Source organism: Xiphophorus maculatus, chromosome 19, assembly GCF_002775205.1.
Source record: "Xiphophorus maculatus strain JP 163 A chromosome 19, X_maculatus-5.0-male, whole genome shotgun sequence".
Lineage (NCBI taxonomy): Eukaryota > Metazoa > Chordata > Actinopteri > Cyprinodontiformes > Poeciliidae > Xiphophorus > Xiphophorus maculatus.
In genome coordinates, this window is record NC_036461.1 from 13,802,121 (window position 1) to 13,823,329 (window position 21,209).

At 37.4% G+C, this 21,209-nt stretch overlaps 1 protein-coding gene across 8 annotated transcripts in view; it reads left to right on the plus strand.

Moving 5' to 3' along the window:
• daam2 (dishevelled associated activator of morphogenesis 2) overlaps positions 1 to 21,209 on the plus strand; it is a 104,762-nt gene that overhangs the window by 44,267 nt on the left and 39,286 nt on the right. For all 8 annotated transcript variants that reach the window (XM_023352585.1, XM_023352580.1, XM_023352582.1 and 5 more), the window contains exons 3-5: positions 4,124 to 4,213; positions 14,608 to 14,682; positions 20,905 to 20,999. In XM_023352585.1, coding sequence (XP_023208353.1) covers positions 4,124 to 4,213; positions 14,608 to 14,682; positions 20,905 to 20,999 — 260 coding nt within the window. The remainder of the gene's footprint in view (positions 1 to 4,123; positions 4,214 to 14,607; positions 14,683 to 20,904; positions 21,000 to 21,209) is intronic.

Here is a 21,209-nt window from a genome sequence, read left to right on the forward strand (position 1 = left end):
TTAAAAATAGAGTAACATTATTCAGCTGGCAGCTCTTCATGAAATATGAAAGGATTTGGAGGTATGTACCTTTCCCCTTCTCAAGCAGCAGGTGTAACAATATTAGCTTTGCTTTATGTGATTTCCCAAATGAAACGTGCTGGTGTAGGAAGGAGGCACATTGAGGGAGGTATGCTGCTACAAAGAGAAAAGTCTTGGGTTTTGTTTTGGAAGAGTGAAGGAATTACCTGTTTTCTGGGTGCTGCAAGGGTCATGAGGCGCTCCATGTGATGTAGATGTGATATTGGAAACTGTTTGAAAGGTGGGAGGCAAGATGGAAGTGGAGGAAAACTGAGCAATGTTACATAACTGGAAAAAAATAAGTACTCCAGCTGCAATGATGAGAACATTATCTCCAAGTCCTCATCCATAACTTAATGTTTTCTTATTTTTCTGTTGTGAATGCTGACTTGGAATGTTTCAATCTAACAATAAGTAAATTACAAATTTTGTGTATCTCAATAGTGCCTTGCCTAATTCTTTTTTCCCATTATCTTGCTGTCGTTGTTTTTTTTTTTTCTCTTGATACCTTCTACATACCTATGTAACTTTAGATTTCCTTGTCGTATGCAATTCGCCTAAAACATTTAATGCAGTACACCGCAAGTTATTAATGGGGCAGATCTGAAAAGTATACTCACTCCTGGTAGAATGCAAGACAAATGCAATATTGATAAATCATTTCATCAATGAAATGAGACATAATGAGACATTTATCCTGCCTGTTTCAGCTGAAAAATAAATAAATTTAGTGGAGGTAAGTAGTGGATTGCAGAAGCACACACTTAATATTATACTTATTTGAAACTCTTTTTGCTTTAGTTTTACCATTCAGCCTTCTGGAGTTCCCACCTACTGTTGGTTATAGTGATGTTCACTTATCCTACTTGGATTTTCCTTTGCACCAGAGGGCTCTTTTTGTACAATGGTATTTTTCAGGAAAAAGAGGCTTTCACAAATCATGGCATCACCAGAATAAAATTGAAGCTCGGTGTCTAGCCAGAGTTCTAAAATAAATGTTGTGGAAAAAATGAGGGCATTGCCTCATTTCCCTCTGTGAAGTACCTGGAGAGACTGTGGAAAAGTGATTCCCTAATAATCTTGACAGATTTGGAGAACTTCTGAGAAGTTAGGCCAAGTCAAGATGTGTTATTTGGATTAACTTCTGTCAAACAAGACTATTGCTAAAAATAAGTGTTTCAACAAAGTGATAGTTTAAGGGTGTTCTGTCTCATACATTGTTGAAATCAAATTGCACAGAAAAAAAAACACAACAGGTGGAAAAAGTTCAGAATTTTATTGTGACCAACATTTTTTTTTACATTTCTCAAAAGACATTTTATCTGGGAGTTAATATTTTCTATAGAAGTACATTGTTGAGTTGAACCATTAAAACAGACGGAAACTAAAGAAACTTGGATACTTTTTTCTCTTCAATGAATATGTTCACAAGAGTTAGAGAGTTGAAATGTGATTGACCTGGCCTACTGTTATTTGAAAAGCAGGCAATCACCAATTCATTTAAAACAGAAAAAACATCCTTGAATGAAATTTGATGTTTTTTACCATCTAAAACTACATTAAAATTTAATTAAAACCAAGTTTGGAGTGAAGTTTCTCTGTCTGAGCTTCTTTTTAAAGGAAAGATTTAAACATAGAGCAGAAGCCTGTATTTATGGGGTATTAAAAGTATTAAGGAAATTATAATTACATTTAAGCCAGTGAACATTTAAAATATAGGTAACATTTAATGAACAATAACAATGACAGATGTGTGACGGATTTGGAGAAGTGCAGCACTGTTGTTTTCAATATCTCAGCAGTGTTTAATCTAAAAGTTTGGAAATTACTGTATATGCAGATGATCCCTTGTTTTAAATTCCATTGAAATTTTTCAGGTTCTCTGGGATGTCTTTGATGCAGAAGGTTGAAACGTTCTTGCAGTTTAAGTTCCTCAGTATTCATCTCTCACATTGGTCCCACCATGTAAAAACCTCAGAATGGAGAAGCCTTAGTAGTAGCAGGAAGGAGAACACAAGCTGCATAGGGATAAGATGCTGGCTTAACCACCATCTGGTCCACATCCAGGGGTCTCATTCTCACAGATTCTCACCGGCTCAAAGAATTTAGCTCTTCCAAAGAGCAGCAGATCTGACAGCGGGACTTTGACCCTGCGACCAGGCAACGGGCCAGAGAAGAGCTGAGTATGGGGAGAGAGGCCTGTGCTTGCGAACGAAATCTGTTGACACTAAGGGACACTGAGACAGAGATTTAATATTCAGCTGCCACATAATGGCAAGTTTTGCCCTTGATCTTGCATTGTTTTAAACTTGGTGGGAGTCTCTGAAGTCCTGCTGTTAAAATGAAAAACAGTCTAAGATTCTACAGCTTCTTTGTGGTTTCTGTCTGTGTTATACCCCATTTTAAATTCACACCCCTCAGATATTTTCCCTCTCTACCAAAAGCCACAGCAATGCTTCTGCTGGTTATCCCATTGAAAGAAATGGGCCAGGGATGATGTCATTCTTTATAGTGTCAAATTCTTGGAATTTGGTCACCCTCAGCGTTCACTGCCAGCAGAGTTGTTGAAAACAAACTCTGGGTGGAATAAAGGGGGCCCACCTCTGTCACCAGTGGCCATCTTCATCCTGGGCTTCCTTGGGGGCCCGCTGCCCGTGCCTGATGTCATGGTAGCAAAACCATTATGAGGAGATTAGCTTGAGTTAAGCGCAAATCCTCATTGGCAGAGCTTTTTCTCTATTACTTTTTTCTTGTCCCATCAGTTTCCACATCCACAGGTTACTGTTCTTTAATACAATTCTCTGTTTGTCTGTTATTTGACTCCTCTCTTGTCTGATTTGTTCATCTTTGTTTTTTAAACTTTGTTTTTCCTCTCTGGCATGCAGGGACTCATTTCCAAGGTTCATATGCATTTCAAAAGGTGCAGGGGCTCCTTGTACCAACACGAAGAATTGAGACGAGCGGCAGCGTGAATTTTAAAATGCTCTTCTGTAGTGAGCGGAGCGTGTTCTCAGCCAGACCATAAAGCTCACAGTGTAAACCAAATGGCTCCGGGTCACTTCACTCTTGCCAATTTCTGTCCCTGTTTCATATCTATATACTGGCAATGCTAGGCATCATTTTTTTCATGTCATGCCTGTAAACCTTACCATCTGAATTGATGCCCTTTTCTATTGTGTTATTTTTCAGTGTTGGTATGGAAATTATAATTTCCTATTTTTAAATGGAATGAGTTTCAACTACATGTTTTGCAAGATAACATTCTGCATCCTTTGGTTTGTTGTAAATGGTTATTTGAGCTACTGTTGACTTTCCATCTTCTCAAACCAGTCTGCTCATTACACACTAACATTGACATGGCATTTCTGTCCACTAAACTGCCAAGACACTGGATTTTATTGGGATTTTTCTCACCATTCTCTGTAAGATCAATAGATTGTGCATGTAAGAATCCCAGCATATCAACAATACCATGGCATGTTCAAAGTTATTCACTTCCATTTGGGTCACCTTTAACTTTAGGAAGTTCTCTTCACCACATCTATATGCCTATTGGCTAATTGACAGTTAGCATTAACAAGCAACTGAACCTAATAAAATAGCTAGTGAGCCATTTGGGCCAATAGCCTCAGACATACTCAATGAATGGATGGATCTATACAACTGACCTTGTGCTGGTAGCCAATTTTTACTGGTGCCATTTAAACGTTTTTACCTAAAAGTAGACTACAAGTACAGAACAGAAAATTACTTTATATTGCCAGCTGTAAAAATGGGTACAAAGCATTCTCCTGGCAGACACAAACAGATGCATTGTAATCCAAAGTGTCCAGGATTAGACCAAACCCCTTTTTATACCTAATAAAAAGTCAGGTATGGAACGATGAAAATTGTAAAAGTAAAAAAGTGCCAAAGCAGTAAAACGACTATAACCCAGAATTGACTAATCCATGTATACATTACAATGTGTCCTTTTTCTGTGTCACAGCTTTCTCAATTATTGTTTTCTGCACATTTCTTTGTGCAAGCTGTTAGGGTTAAACTTTTTTCATTGTTTTTGCAGGATGAACTGGACTTGACTGACAAGAATAGAGAGGCCATGTTTGCACTGCCCGATGAGAAGAAATGGCAGATCTACTGCAGCAAGAAGAAGGTGAGTTAGCCTGTGATTTGTACTTTATCATACATCAGCTCTGATCCTCTGGCTGGCCTTCTGTTGACTGGCTGCCTGAAGCCACAGTTTAGAACCAAACGTCAACCTTCAGTGAAGGGGGGGAAAAAAGCATCCCCTCACGGCCCACATTTCTGCTTCTAATTTCTTCTTTGACGTAAACATGTGCACGTATTGCAGTATTGTTATAGGGTGCGATTGTTTTTAAAAACTGCGGTGGGATTGTGGCAGGACTGAAAAGTCCATTTGTGCTGCAAGCTCTCCTCTCATTGTTGAGCAAGCATTTTACTGAAACTGCTAAAGAATTGTGATCATACCATCAGAACTGGAGAATGTTTTCTTTCGCCCTCTCTTCAGCCCTCCTTCTAGCAGGAAACATCCTAATTGTCTTCGATCTGTTTTTCCACAAGACCTCTGGTCCAAGTTTGTGGTTGAACATCCAAAGCATTATGCTTGAAATATGATGACAATTCTTTATCAGCCTTCTCACTCATGAGTAAATGTCTATTGTGTCTTTCTGCTTATTTGCTGTTGGAAAGTTTCTACTTTCCAAAGCTTAGCTTGGGTTGGTGGGATATGTTCTGACAACCTTTCGTAATAAGTAAACCAATACATTGTTTTTTTTTTTTTTCTTGCGTTGGCACACGTTTGTGAGCACCTGCATGTGTACTGACCTGGACAGGGTTTCACTATATTAACCAAAAGGGAGCAGAAAGGTTGTGGGATGTTTAGAGGGATGTCAAGGCGAAGATGGAAACTGGAAGGAGTATGAGCAGGAGAAATACACAAGAAAAATACAGCCTAACTTTTATTGCATTATGATAAGCTGCTGTGCCTTTGGATGCTCTGTGCTTCATCAAAGAGGATTGGATTCTTGGCCGAATTTGCAGTTGCAAACCCACAGTACAGTTCAATAAAACTTCTGTATCAGTTATTGAGTAACTCACTAAGGCAACCACAGACTTTTATGAGGACTGTCTGGGCTGTAGCACAAGGTAGTGGAAATAAAGTTTTGGCAGCAGCCTGGGCACTTTGGATCTGTGTGAGTCTAAGCCGGGTTCATAGCTAGGATATATTAGTTTGTCATTCCACCTCCATCTCTCCCAGTCAGAAATCATTTCCTCTGCAAAGTTTTGTGTCTAGGCCAGAAAACGAAGAGCTAAACCAGGGTAACAGTGAACAGCGGAAAGCCGGAGGAAAATCCAAACAAATCCCTCATTCATGGAGAGAGTCGTTGCACTGAAGAATGAGAGGGAGAGATACAAAACAAAACAAAAAAAAACTGGATGCAATATCAGATAATAATCTGCTTTGTGTATGTTTGTGCAGCCAGGGTGAAATGAAAGTTGCCCTCACATGCACAGCCTCAGACAGGCATGAAAAATAAAAATGCACATACAAGAAAGGAAAATTAAGCGTTGCAGGTTATGCAGAAACAACACATAAGGGCACCACACAGTAGAGCTTTATGTTTCACAGAGTGAACACATGACAGCAATTTGAATGGGGACCAACGTTTTCCTTGAACCGTCCTGCTAAAAATGAACACTGGTTGTCTTGTGTGCCTCAGTGAAGCGACGGCTCCAGTTGTTGTGGTTAAACTATTCTTTGAGGTAGGAACAAAGAAAATCTATCATTATCCCGCTGCCAAGCAAACTGCACAACACATTTACTGTAAAACTATTAACACATTTTAGTTTCCTTTCAGCATATTCTCGTGGACTCCACAAATAGGAATTTAATTTGCAATATCAAAATATTTGTCTTAAGAAACCCTTGCCTTGCAAACCACATGCGTTTTGATATGTGGAGCTGCAAAGATATTCCAACAGATCTCTTGATTAGAAATGTTTGTGCACTTGCTTATTGTGTTAGTTATCCACTTAGCCAGTGGCAATGCAGCAATGTTTTCTAAACTTCTGTTAATTCAAATCAAGCGTTTTAGTTTAACTTTAGTCCAAAATTAGAGTGAGGAATTGAAATAGACGACTGAAAGCTCAGAAGGAACAAGGTGACTTTGCTGTGCTTCATTCAGCCTTCCTGTCATCTTGGGGGGTTTTTTGTTTTGTTTTTTGCTTTTTTGTTTTTTTACACTTTTCTGCGGCCTGAGTGAGCTATAGACATGTCTCAACACATTGTAAAACCTAGCTTCTTACACCTCTGTGCTTCCTGTAAATTTTATTCATTCTATTTATTCTGTATTAGCTACCTGTGAGTCATCTTTACTCAGTAAACAACTTTCACACTGTATATTGTTGTTGTGGATGGCATTGAAATGGATCAAGCTGAAAATTGACTGATTCTCACCACCTGAAGATTTTTCAGTACTTTGCTAATTCTTCCTTTGTCTCAAACACCAGTCAGTTAGTTTGGCCAAGCTATTCAATGCTGATTTTATGAGCATATATCCATTCATGGGAAGTGTTTCCAAACCACACTTCCTCCAGCATCTTGTGACAGGGAAGGTTTGTTTAGTTTGTAACATGGTTGCAAACAGCTAAACCATAAATTAGTTGCGTAGTAATTCTAACTTGTGAGCACAATCACACGAACCCAATTTAGGTCCATAAACTTTTTGAGTGAATGAGTCATTTGCTTTAGCGTTTAGAAAGCTTAATTGATCTAAATCAAGTTGCCGTATGGCTAAACCACTAAAAGTTTTTAGCAATTACAGCAATAGTGACAAATCGTGATCTGAATGAGACTGGAAAACTTCAAATGTTAAATATAAACGTGTAAATAATGAAGATTTACAGTAAACAGCAGTATTAACCTTAGTTAGTTAACCATTTGTCTTGCCAAAGCCAATACACCATCTCATGTCTGCCACAGCCAGAGGGTTTGGCTGAAAATAATGGTTGCACACCTGTCTCGTGTTAATACAGAAATGGCATCAGTTTAGCTTTTATATGAGAGTATCCCATTCATGCCTGTGAGGGTGTGTACTTGTTTTTGCATGACTTGCATTAAGTCGCCTGCAGGTAGAGAACACGATGTAACATCTAATAGCTCCTTATAATTGTCCAGTGCTGGAAGCCAAACAGGGTCTCCTGATTTTCATTAGTCGCGCTGCACTGACACACAAACACACACTTGTGTTTTCAGGCCACGATCACAGAGCGAGTCCCTGACCAAGCTACAACCCCAATTCTAAAACCTTAAGGGTTTTAGGTTATTTAAAACCTTAAATAATCCAATGAAAATCAGCTCATAATATGAAGCTATTTTTTTGATATGTAAAAAATTACATTTTCTGTATGATGCCAGAAACATAGTATAAAATATTGCATAAGAGACAAACTTAAATGTTTCCCAAAATTTAAAAACTAACTTTCTAATTGTAAAGATTTAATTAATTTCATTATCTGCTCTTCCAAATATTTTAAACCAAGCCCATGTAATGAGGCTATAAATGGTTTTAATCCTTTAATCAAAATGGTGCCATGATGACTGGCATGATATTGCTACAGGCAATTCCTGTACAATCTGATATTTAGTAGAAATAATTAGAAAGGGTCATCAGACGCAGTCGACCACTTGCAGATACAGTAACTTCATAGAGTTAGGTAGGTGATGAGATGTGGGTTTGCTTGAAAAAAAAAAGTCTCTTCATGCTACTGTCAGAAATGTGAAACATATGCATGTTGCATTGGACCAAGGTTGGAACTAGTGTTTTTATGAGTGCACTTATACTGGTAAGGTTTAGGGTTGCTAAAATAGTCCACACCCTTGTAGAATGATCATGTTATTCACCAGATGCTAATGACACCCTTACATCTTGATATCTAAGTCTTTTCATCACACTGTGTCAAACTGCTTCCCATCACACAGATTACAAATTTACTGCTCCATGGATAGGCTGAGTGACGAGTCTCAGGCTGAGGTCTTTTCATCCACAATAAATCCATTTCCAACCATATGTATGTTGAATCTTTCAGTTTGCTAGACTTGGCAGGCTTTGAAGTATAGCTTTATGGTCACTTCTAATCTAAGAGAATAAAATGGTTTCTGCACTGAATTGCTGATTCTATCCAGACCAACAAGAGGCACTCTCACACCCAGTGTGTATTGGGTCATCACTTTCAAATCTAATGTGTAATTTGAACTCATATTTTGTCATGCAGCACAAGCACATAATGTTTTTGGATAAATGCGGTTGTAATACACTTGCAAACACAATATTTATTTTGTTTAAAGTGATTACTTTTTTTTTTTTTTTTTTTGCAAGTTATAGAGACAGATGTTCTAAAAAATGTTCTCAATTTCCTTTCAATTTCCTGTATACGGCCCTGAACCATACCTCACTTTATCCCACATCTCAAATACCGATCAGGAATGGCATTACATAACACAATCTGACTGTTATTACAGCATGGACCGAAACTGGAAAATCACTGAAAATTGTTGCTGATAAGGTCTAAATATTGAGCATGTGGACTTTATCTTGTCACTCACTGTGATTTGTGGAAAAACAATCAGCTTGCAAAAAAGCATTAACCTTTTCTAAATGTAAAAACAAAAAGGAAAATAAAAAGTGTTAGACTTAACAAAATATTTAAAGATTCAATATCCTGTCCATTTCCCAGCTCTTAGCTCCTCTAGGTTTTGGTGGACAAATAACACCTTGGAAAGTTGGTGGTCCTCGTCATTCCATATATGACAGGATCATATTGTGATTATGGTGACATTTTGTGCTAAGAATTTAGAAAAATATTTACCTTTCACTTTAATTAGGAATGGAAGGCATTTGGCTTTGTTTTGTAATCAATATGATGAGTTAATATTATATATAACTGAATATCATAGCAAAACTAAGTATAGTTTATTTTTTATATAAAGACAAGTAATAACCTATTTTATTAAAATGATTGCTGTCCTTTTCTTTCATTTTCCTTAAAAGTGTCTTTTGACTATAGAGATTCTTTTATGCTTCTTAGTCGGAGAATGACAATACTAGTGAGCCATACTATTTATTTTACGATCAGTTCTTTTGTTCATCTCATCTTTTCTAATGTAGATTAAAAATACAGGGCTTTGACATTTTTAACAGTTTCATATTATATAATCTGTACCCAATGTAGACTTTAAGCTGTTTACTTTTCTATGTCCTGTGTTTAGATTAGACTTTAATATGAGTGCATGCAATATGAGGACTGCTTGGATGCAATATTTGGTAGAGTGTAATATGTATCTTCAAATTCTGTATTCCCACTTACCTTTGGCCATTTGGCTCTCTGCTTGGCCTTGCCTCCCACACCAGATATTGATTTCAGTGACCAAGATGCTAATGCTCACAGAGAATGGTGGAGACATCATATGATGATAAAGAAAGTAAAGAGTGAGGGAAATTATGTTTGACTGTTTTTGTTATTTCATTATTGAGCAGTAACATTGAAACTATAGGTTTTTACTGATATCACACATCTTTAATTTGGGTCAAGACAACCACAGCACAAGCAACTTTGAATGCATGATGATTTGTCAAAAAGAAAATTAAAATCAGCTCAGATTTGTTTTGTTTCCTCCAGGAAAAATCTGACTGGTGCATCAAGTTTTTAATTAATGGAGATTTGCTTGGTGCATGTTGCTTCTTGCTTGTGTCTTATTATTATTAATATGAAGGAGCTCTATTGAGGGTTTTAGAGTTAGCTGCAGTCTTTAGTGTGCAGTGTTTGGACTACTCTGAGCCTTTAGATGGCATCATTGTCAGAAAAGGCTTTGCTTATTCTTAATAAAACAATATCCATTTGATTTCTTTCTTTGTTTTTCCTCTTTCATTCTGAAAGAGAACTTTAAGACTCTTCCTGAAGGACCCCACTTTACCTTTGAAATCCCCTCTGGGCCTCTCTGAGAACATTGGATCAGAATCTAAAGCAATCCGTCCAATCCCATGGCAAAACCAGAGCACTCTTGGGACATGTTAGTGCGTCTCTCAGAGTTAATGTGGAGTTTCTGTTTCTTTATACAACTGAACGAACGATTGCGCGTGGTTGGCTTCCAAAGCTGGAAATCTTAACAGTTGTAAAGAAACATTTGTTTGAGTATGTGCTTCTTTAGAGGTGTCTGGGGCATTATATTATTTCTTTGTAATTTCCTCACTTGCTGGTCATCATCTAAAAGCGAGACTATTTCCTACAGTGAGTCAAACTGTAAAATCTTTCCACATTTCAAAGTACTTTTCATTCAGTGCTACCAGCTGAGTAGTTGGAATTTCACCTCCTGTTGCTCCTGAAGTTGTGACTTGAAAGCTATATGTGCACCAGATTCTTCCAGGCTGTGAGCTCAATTATTTGTCAGCGAAACCTCTGAGGGGGTTCAGAATGTTTAAGACAACTTGTTACATGACAGCGGGGAAGCTGGAGTATGTAATTTCATCTTTTCTTTCAACAGGTGCCTTTGCAAACACAATAGTCTGCCAAACAGACAAAGAAATATGCCTGGATGTTGGTGTTAGCCAGGTATTTGGGTCTTCGGGGGTGCAATATTTTCCTCACCAGATGGTTGCAATAAGTAAAACACCTTGCAGATATATATACTTGATATGCTGTTGGGGATTCCTGTCTTTCTTTGCTGTGTCGCACGCTGTAAATCACATTTAATGTCAGCCGACATAAGGAATGTGTGGTCATAGTGTGTAATTGTTGCAGCAGAGTGACGGGGTCGACCCTAAACTGCTGCAGCCTAACGCATGACCAAAAACACTTTCTGCTTGTGGAGGACCATCATCTGCACTTCACTTTTCAGCTTCAGCTGTTTCTGGAAGCAGCTGAAAGCAGGTTTTTACAGACACCGTTTGCCATTAAACCAGATGAAGCTTGCTTTGTTTTCAGTCACTTGGGATTAAGCTAGTTTTAGAATGTTGAGAAAAACTTCTTTAAAAGTTAAAATTCTGAAGTTTTTTGGATTGTAGTGCCTTCAATTAATTTGGAAAAAAAAACATTTTTGATAGCATAGAGGATGTTGCGGCTTCATGAGCTTCTTAGTAATTAATTAATTAATTAATTAATTTCTAACATTTGAATAAAATACAGGCAAACTTATTTTAACATTTAGACCACTTTAAACAGTTCTTTCCCCCCATTGGTCCAGAACTTACACTCAGTATACACTCAAGCGAATTTTGCTGTAGATCAAACAACCGGACTAAGACCCACTTTTTCAGATGGTCTCAGTCCACTTCCACCAACTGTGGTATGATTAGCTTCCGATATGAAAGCAGACATACTACAGAAAATATATTTTGGATTTTACGAGCCATCATTGCTGGGTAAAAATGAGGCCTTCAGTCTTACTAAAGCTACTGCATGATACTGCATGATCTGGTTGAACTGAAGTCATACCTGATCATCTACAGTTTTCTGCTTACTGTTGCCGGCATGCTGTGGCTCCCAGAGCATCTTGTCTCATTCATCTTGCAGCTCTCATTTTCTGAGGTCACTGCAAAATTAGAAATATTCCATTGTGAAACCAGTGTTTCATGAGCTGCTCTTGACATTCAGAATGTTATTTCTGTTGTAATAACAGCTTAAATGTGCACAACAGAAATTTAACTTATCTCAACCTTGAAGTTTGTTTTTTCCAGGTCTGTGCTCTGTTCCACTCCCATCATTTTTGTTGAATGGGAGCAATGATTGTTGCCACACCAAGCAAAAAAAAGTCTGCTTTTGGTCTGAACTAAACAAGCAGATCAGGACTTTTCTGGTGCTAATACACCTTAAAAAATTAAATTAAATTAAATAACGAAAACATCAAGAAGAAAATTTTGTCGACACAAGTTTGGTTCATCCAAATGTCATTTCCAGATGGCGTTTCAAGCAGTCATACACAAGTATAAACTCTGTGGGGTAATAAGTTGAGTTCTGTGTCCAAGAGACACAAAAATATGTCACACAACAAAATACCTCATGAAGGTATTGATTTATGCTGGTAATAAAGTGTCATCCACACTGAAACAAGTCTTGTACAAACATGGGATAAAAGGCTGCAGAGTGAGGAAGAAGCCAATTCCCCAAAAGAAACAAAAAAAAGAAAAAGTCTGTTGTATAATGAGCACATTCATGTATCTACTCTTCTAAGGCTGAAGTTGGTGTGTTTCATTTGTTCCAAACACCATTCAGGTCTTATCACACAACTTTAATACCTGTCATCAACTGTTATTACTTTCCAGAGTGGTTTGATTGAGCCAGCAACACACAAGAACTGACTCTGCATCATTTCACCACCTAAATATTCCATTATAAGGACCTAAATTAAGGAAATGTGTCGACTGATATGACTAGGACCCTCTCAAACAAACCTTGTTATCCTTTTTAATTTGTTTTGAAACGTGGTGACAATTATACTGTACATGTAGTTGCCAAAATAAATGTTTTTGGGTGGCTGTAATTTGGCCAAAGGGTCATGGAGGGGCAGTAGTTAGATTGTTAATCTAAGCATCAGAATCTGTCTGGCATCGTGTCCTCAGCGTGTCAGCATTGGGAAAGATGGCCCAGCTTTAAAAACACAGGCTTAGCCGCACAGTGAGTTTTATTGTTTTTGTTTCCTTTCAGCCCTTCAGGGTTGAACCAGCTTTCTGGCACCGAGTGCTGGACCTCAGAAACAATGGTCATTACAGGGACTGAAATGTACATTGACTAAACTTGTACAGAGTCCAGGAAAGCTGGAGCCTTTTTCCACAATCAGAGGATTTGCTGATTCTGTTGCTCATTATACGGCCGAACTTAAATCTCCCGTTTTAATGTAGACAATTAAAGGATGTTATGTCTGAGGGAAAATCAATTAAGTGGAATTTCATTTTGGACTTTGACCGACTTGATCAGCAGAAAGGCTAATTTGCTTTAACTGTGTGGTGCTACGTTGCAAATATCGAAGCAGCATGTCATTAATTTTGATTACAGAGTAAATGGATTCTTGCTACAGCATAAACATGCTTTCAGAGTAAATAAAATTGTTAAAGTAGAAATGATTAAATGGACAGCCCACCGATTAAACTTTTTCTAATTTTTACCCAGGTCTCCCTAGAAGGGTTACTGGTCTGTTTTTACTGAAAATATCAAGAGATGGCTGGAAGCTGAAACTTGGATAGTTTTGTGTGAAGGGAATGTGAGCTTATCAAGTGGTCTGTAAAAGAGTATTAGCACTCAGTAAATGACAAAATAAGCTTGTTAGAAAGCTGGAATCAGTCACAGTTCTAGTTTTCTCTCTGCATCTAAAGAAAGCACAGATTTGTTTGCAAAGTCTCAATGTCCCTATTAGGAATATAATCTATGGTGTTGAATGCTTTGTAAGAGTAATAATACTGCTTGAACGTTTTTACATTTTGTCTCATAAAGTTCAATGTATTTTACTTGGATTCAGTCATGTGAATAGTATTCTTCATAGCTTTGCTTTATCCCTGCTCTTGTTCTGTCTTAATGCCCCTTTGTCCTCATGTGGCTTCTTGTTCTGTAATCTTCTCTAACAGTTTTCTGAGGTCTTTGCAAAACAGCAAAGGTGAACTCTGCTTAACTTATAAAGATATTTGGTGTCCCTGGATTTCATTCAGGAGTAGTAGATTAAAAGAGACTGAATGCATATGCAGGACACAATTGTTGTAAATGTATTATTTATAAAAAAGGACAATTTTATATCAACATTTAGCGCTATTTTCCTCTATCATATAAAAAAAGAAAAATGCTTTAAATATGGAAAAAAGAGGAACATTTCAAGTAGTAAAAATAATTACTTTTTCTTTAGCTTGAATTAATGTGACTATTTCCAGTTTTTGGAATAATATTTGTCCAACGTTGCAGCTTAAAGGACAGGGTCAGATTAGACTGTGGAATATGGTCGTGATTGCTTTTAGCATCAAACATACCTAAGTTAGACAGAGCAAATTCATCACTAGATGAAAGAGCTATTGTTTAATTTCCATTAGGAAGCTCTTTGTATTTAGACAGAAAATCTTATGTACAAGTGATACAAAAGATAATCATTTGTATCAATAGCTTCTTTTCGTTTATTGCTCAAGATTTCTTTAAATATAGCTGAAGAAAAGCAGCGCCACTTTAAAGAATAAAATTACCAACATGGACTAGCAAATACAAATGAAAATAACTTACTTTTCCTGTTACTCATTTTCATCTTTTTATAAACCTCTCTTAATAGCTGTCAAGGCTCGTTACTTTCGTGTGTAAGACAAGCTGGCTTATGAGTTGATCCTTGAGCATACAAACAATGGCTTACTGTATGCATTGTACTGATTGTGATAGAAACTTCTGGTTGTGATCTGTGCTGAGACAACAAATGTTTTAACATGATCAGTTTATTTTCCTGTTATTTCATCATGACTGCACTGTAAAAAAAAAAGAAGCTTAATTCTGTTTCTTTGTGTTTAGGAGCAAGAAGACCCCAACAAGCTGGCTACCAGCTGGCCTGACTACTACATAGACCGCATCAACTCCATGGCCGCTGTAAGTTGCACTTGTTTCTGTCCTTTTTGTTTCAGTTGTTTGTGTTTTTTTTCCTATTTAAATTTGCACATACAATCCTGTTCAAAACAAAATAAATCTGCTTTCAAATGTTAGGTTTTGTGTATCAGAACATAACGAGTTGATCTCCTTGTAAAACAATGTAATTTGCAACAGGGACATTGAAAACCGTTTCTAGTCTTCACAGTTCCTGCTCAGTTAAATTACATTCCACCCTTCTTCATCCCCCAACCAAGCTTCATCTCAGACTATAAAATTTATTGAATATTAAATAGCAAATATTGACACAATCATGTCAAGCACGGTGGTGAAGGTCGGATGACTGTAGGCCTATTTTGTTGTCATATGATATGGTCACCTTGAGGTTCCCAATTTAGTTAATCCTGAACTTCTTTGCAGAGCTAACTATTCAGGAGTGAAATTTGAATAGCTGTGAGAGAACGGAATCAAGGGGTTGCAGTGGCCCAGTCAAAGTCCAGACCTCAACAAAGGTCTAAATGAGCTGAATAACCATTGGGAAGAAGTGGACCAAAAATGTTGCCACTATATATACTATTCTAGTATAGTATATTTTAGGGTGTACTTTCTTTATACCCTAACATTACATTCTTTTTAAAATACCTCACTTAATTTAAACGCTCTCCTCTCAAGAGGTCACTGCTCTCTCAGCCATTCTTTCTCAGACATCTCTCAGGGTGATTTTTTTATCGTGTCCCTGCTGACCGCTGATTGCACTCACATGACCGCATTCCTTCTCTTTGACCCCCGCATTCACACACGCACGCACACCCCCACCCCCATGCACAACATGATGACAAACAGGCCATTTAGACACTCAGCAGTTCAGTAAGTGGGAATAACTGTCAGCGACCCAGAGTCAAGATGACAGTATATGCTATTTTCCAGCCAGTGTAGCAGCCAGTGAAAACAGCTTGACACCATAACAAACTTCTCTTCTGCAGCGAGTTCATTGTCATTTAACGTGTGGCTAGTTTGTGCCGTTGACCTCTCCCCCAGAGTCCTTATGTGGACGACATGTTGGCTCCAAAAATGTTTGGGTCATAAAACATGATATTTTAGTAAGCTGACATGTAAGCAGGAACTTTATAGATGAGCAATGTTGATCGCAATTTTTCCACATTCTACTAAACTTGAGGTTTGTTTCTTTATTCTTGCGAGTCTTTCCAAGTTGTAGATCAGACGACTGTATGATATGATACATACAAATCAGTATGAGCAATCAGACAAAACATAATGAAATAATGTTGATTGTCATAAAGTTCTGTTTGCATCCTTATATATTTCTTTTGTTTTTCTCACAATTATTTTAGGCCACCAAATGTTATTTTAGGTTAGACAAAAATAACCTGTGTAAATTTAAAAAAACTGTTTTTTCAAATGGTAATAGTTCGTTATGTAAATTGGTGAAAAAAAGCCAAACCAACCTGACCCTATGTGAAAAACAATTACTGTAGTCCCCCTTAATGAAATCAGGAATTAACAATTTCACTTTTAGAAAGTTTTCAATTTTACTTGCCACACCAAAGTTTGATTACAAATTCAGAAATCACTTAAATAGAACCTGTCTGACAACATGAAGTAGGCTGAAAGTTCTCAAAAAGCAACATAAGAACTGTCTTTGACATCTGTCTGGGAGGGGTTACAAATCTATTTCTAGTACTCTGGGTTTCCATCTAATCACAGTAAGAGACATTATTCACAAATGAATAAAATACGAAACAGTGGGCAGCATAGACAGTGTTGCTTACCAACATCAGCGTGTGAATGTGTGAATTGGTGAAATGACTGAATGAAGTATATAGTGCTTCATTCATATTTGATAGAGTATAAATGAAGAAAGAATTTAAAAAAGAAGAAAGAAACCAGGTAAAATGAGCCTAAGTGGAGAGTACCACAGTGGAAACCACTACTAACCAACACAAAGACCTGTCCCAGATTTTCCATAAAACATCTTAATGACTCCAAAACATTCTGTGGAGTGACAAAACACAATTGAAGCTCAAGCAGACTTGCCTCATGTAGGAGGACACTGATCCAAAGCAGACAAGCACATCCACCTCAGAATAGCTCTAAAAAGACCATTAGTATGTAAGCAGATTAATGTATACACCTTGCACAGGTCAAAAACCACAATGCAATATAAAAATGACTACATATACAGTACATTAAAACAAACAAAAACATCAAAACAAAGGGGGTAAAAGAAAAAAATAAAACAGCAGTTAAAAAATGAAGACAAATGATACAATCCCAAAAGTAGTTAAGTCATCCTGAATAAATGGGTCTTCAGCTGCTTCTAAGAAAAGTTCAAATTATCATCAGATTATTATAGTCCGACATTAAAATGTATGTGATCAGAAACATGAAACAGTGAAACAAAAGCAAAAACACACATCTGTAAGTGGACAGCTTTTTTGGGCAATGCATTTTTCTCATGCTAACAAGCAATAACAGCTTATGTGTTGTTTTGAGTTTTGAGAGCATTTAAGATATTCTCCCTTCACATGCAAAACGAGATTTTATATTTCCACTACTTCAGTCTCAAAATCTGGGTGAACAGTTTTTACTGTCGGGTTCAGGCAGCACCCAGCCTTTCACAAACAGCATCACACTGTAAGCTGAGCTCAAAGAAAACTCTGATTTGTCAGCTGCCAAGAGCCGAAAAATCCACCAGCACTGCAGCAGCACCTTCTGTGCTGTTAGGTGTCAGACACACTGTCATCAAACTCCCTGTCAGCGATGTTTCAGCCTTTCCTTTTTTGTACATTTGCTACATACCAATTTGTGCAAATCATTCGTGCAAAGCCTGCTTCAATATACGTGGAACTCTTTAAGCCAATATATCCACTTTCTGCTACTTGTTTGTCTCTAATTGTTCTAGTGATGCAAACTCCTAAATTGAGTCTAGATTTTCCGCCATAAAAATATGGAGAGAAAACAATCAATAAAACCTCTGATGACTTGACTCTCGAATCGATTTAAATCAATCTTCAGTGACCTCACTTAAAGACAGTCAAAGTACAATCCGTGCCATAAAATGGTCAATGGATCCTGGACGAGGTCCCGGTTATTGTAACGCCCCACGGGCTTGGTTGTAACAGTGTCAGTTTAAGTAATTATTCTAATATCAGGGGGAGGATTTAGACATTGGAAACAACCAGTTATAAAATTCTCAGACATAAATTAGCTTGTATTAGGGAGATTCCAATACAATGATTCTATTCAGGTATTTTTAAAATTGGACAAACTCTCTTTTGTTCAACTCCCTCCTTTTGGCTCCAATATTCATCTTTCCATTTTCCAAACAGTTTTTCATCCTTATTTGCAACCCTCCTTGTTCTCGACACCGGAGCTCCTGAGTGCATCCACACTGCAGATCCATGACTTCATGTCTTGGCAAGTAATTGAGCTCACCGGGGACAGACCTTCTACAGTAGCTGAGTTATTGGATGATCTCACTTTGGCTCTGTCGGCCTGAGAGACTGCCTCATGACCTACATCTTGACATTCATTCATAAACTCACGTCAGAGCTCAAAGGTTGTTTGCTGGCCATAGCAAACTATGTGCTTGCTGTCCTGACGTTGCTAACCTGATGATGGCATAAGCTTTTTCCGAAGAGGAAAAAAAAAGATTCAAAACTTCTAACCTGGGATTAGGCAAGTCACTCAGCCATGACATGGCAGCAACTTAATAAACTCAAACCCAAATGTTTAGTTCTGACTCTGGGAATGTAGAATAGTCTTGAACCATAAGACGTGATTAAAGGGTGAAACAACAAAATCTTGTACAAGTCGAGTGACTTGTAAACTAACAGAAGTATTTTAAATGTATTCAACTTGTGACTATAGTGACTTCTACTGGCACAATTTATGATTTGCAAACACCTGAATTCCCTAAATCTATGACAGGATTATGATTACTCTGGAAAAACTTATTTTAATGGCTGTTGTGTGATTTCTATACCAGCAGATTACTTTAAATATGAAGTGATCATTAAAACCAAATATATGAATTCTGACATCAAACTATCACTCGCAAATCTTAATATAGCGTGAAATCTTTTAGGTTTCTATGATTACGTTGCATAATTCTCAACATTCTCAAACAACAAATCAACAACATAAAGTAAAAAAAGATGTTGGAGCTAAATTCTTTTTTTTTTTTAGCACCTGAGAAATAATTTTTACTTTGTCTATTGTTTCATTTTTATTTAAACACATTAATGTCCTCTTTTTTTCCCTCTTAGTATTAAAACCATATTTTTAATTGGCATGCCAGCGACCCATCTGGTTTACATTAGTCTTTAGAGCAGCAGCACCAATCTGGCTGGTAACAATGCACTGATGATCAGCTTTAAGGCAATGTTCTGGCTCTGGGCTGCATTTCCTATAATAAAGACTCAGGAAAATACCATTTGCTGGTTTACCAACAGGCTGTAATGGTATCCTTGTGTGGATGTTGGCCACAGGTATGAATGAGCTTACAAATAACAGATGTAAGGAAGAAGTTGTTGGCTAGACTCTGACATGGATAGCTGGCTAAGAGAACTGCCTCTTCAGGGTTTCTGGACTGTCTGCAGTTGAGACTAAGTCAACTTGATAAATGTTTTGACTGTAACATTTTTCGATTAAGCACAAACTCTGCTGTACACAGTTGCCGAGCAGTCAAACTTACAATTAAGTTTGACTGCTTAATTAGGCTTAATAAATAAAGGCTTAATAAAACTAAGGCTTTATCAAGCCTTAGTTGACTATAAGAGTTACATGCTGTAGGATTTGCAAAGCCAACTTCAACTTAGATACCCTGTTGAAGGACCAGAAAAGAAGACATCTTTTCAGAGTTGGGAGATCTGAGTCAAGTGCTGAAATAAACTCAGGTTGACCACTTTGGCAGTGAGCAGCCGTGGAAAACGCCTGGAGAGGCTAAACAGAAGCCGTGACTAATGGGAGCATGGCTGCTCTTTGATGTTACTGACGAAACCTTTTAAGTGATGCAGAGATGCATTAACACTAACACTGGTTTGAGTGTTTTTTATTATTTGCCCTGTTTGCCGTAAGTTTGATTAGAGCCAGTTGTCCGCATAACTTCTGTTGACATGGTGTTTGGTTTCTCTTGAAAGAAAAGTCACTGAAAGAAGGGAACATACAACGTTTTTTAAGTGATTGTGGGTGACAAGATATTAACTTGATACTGTTTCTTATGACGCAAGTCTAAGTTGTTGTTATGGGCTATGGATATGAAGGTGAAACATGACAAACTGTATCAGTGTACAAGATTTTAAATGAAAAGTAAAAAAGTAAAAAGATTTTATAGGTTTCTCTTTATGTAGTAAAACTACATAAAGAGCAATAAAGACTGCTCATCAATCTGGCTGACAACACTCTGTTACAAAAGCATAAAAGAGTGTTGTCTGTTACGCTCTCTGTGGTAGGGTTCTGGACACAATGGAAATTGTGGCAAATAAGATATGAATCATTTAAAAGCACTGTGAGAATGTTGCAGTTGGCAAACCATTAGATGCTACAGTGGTAATGTTAGCATTTACTTTGCAGCTTCATAACTAAAAGTATACTTGATTTTCTCTGGACTGCATTTGATCATCTCTGGTTCAAAGTCTTTGTTACTTGGACTGATCAAATCTGAACTTGACACCTCAACACTCAACAGGAATTCTTTGAAACAGTTTGTGATTTATGAAATCTCCAGGACCTGGTCACATTTTTTGCAAAACAGGTTTTTCTTTCTGTGTTTCCACCTCCCATCCTGATGTAATTTTGGTGGGAAAAAACCTACCAATTTGAAAAAAGTGTTTCGAAATTTGAAATTTTTTAAATTATTTTTTTAACTCTCCCTTTGGTGTTTATCTGGAAACGATCAAAAGGGTGCAATAACATAAAAACCTCTAAGATATGAGGATCTCTGACTAAACCAAAAAGAATTCTGGGCTAAATTATTGTCAAAGATTTTAAGAAATGTCCTTCTGGTCAGTAGGAAATAATGCATAATCCATGTAAAACGTCCCATTTTGGCACTATTTGGTATCCAAAATAGACAGGTATGAGATGACAACAACTACAAAATGAATAAAATGATGAAAGGATGAACAGAGATATCACCAGCAATTTTGTACTGGATCCACAATTTAGATCCACAATGATCTGAATTCCTTGTTATACTTGCAGATGCAGACATTGTTTGCCTTTGATGAGGAAGAAATGGAAATGCGGAACAAGGTGGTGGAAGATCTGAAGACAGCACTCCGAACCCAGCCAATGAGGTATGTCCATCATGTGGTGTTTTCTTGGGCTGCAGAAGGTCCAGAGCTCTGCAATGCATGGCTCTCAGTCAAGTCACGCATTCCTGCCATTTGACTTGTCGAGGTAATATTCCACAAACTAATTACGACTAATAATGTAACATACTACTGGAAAGATTTGCTTTACAATAATAGTGCCTCTTGTCATTTGGAATTATCCCACTTAATTAC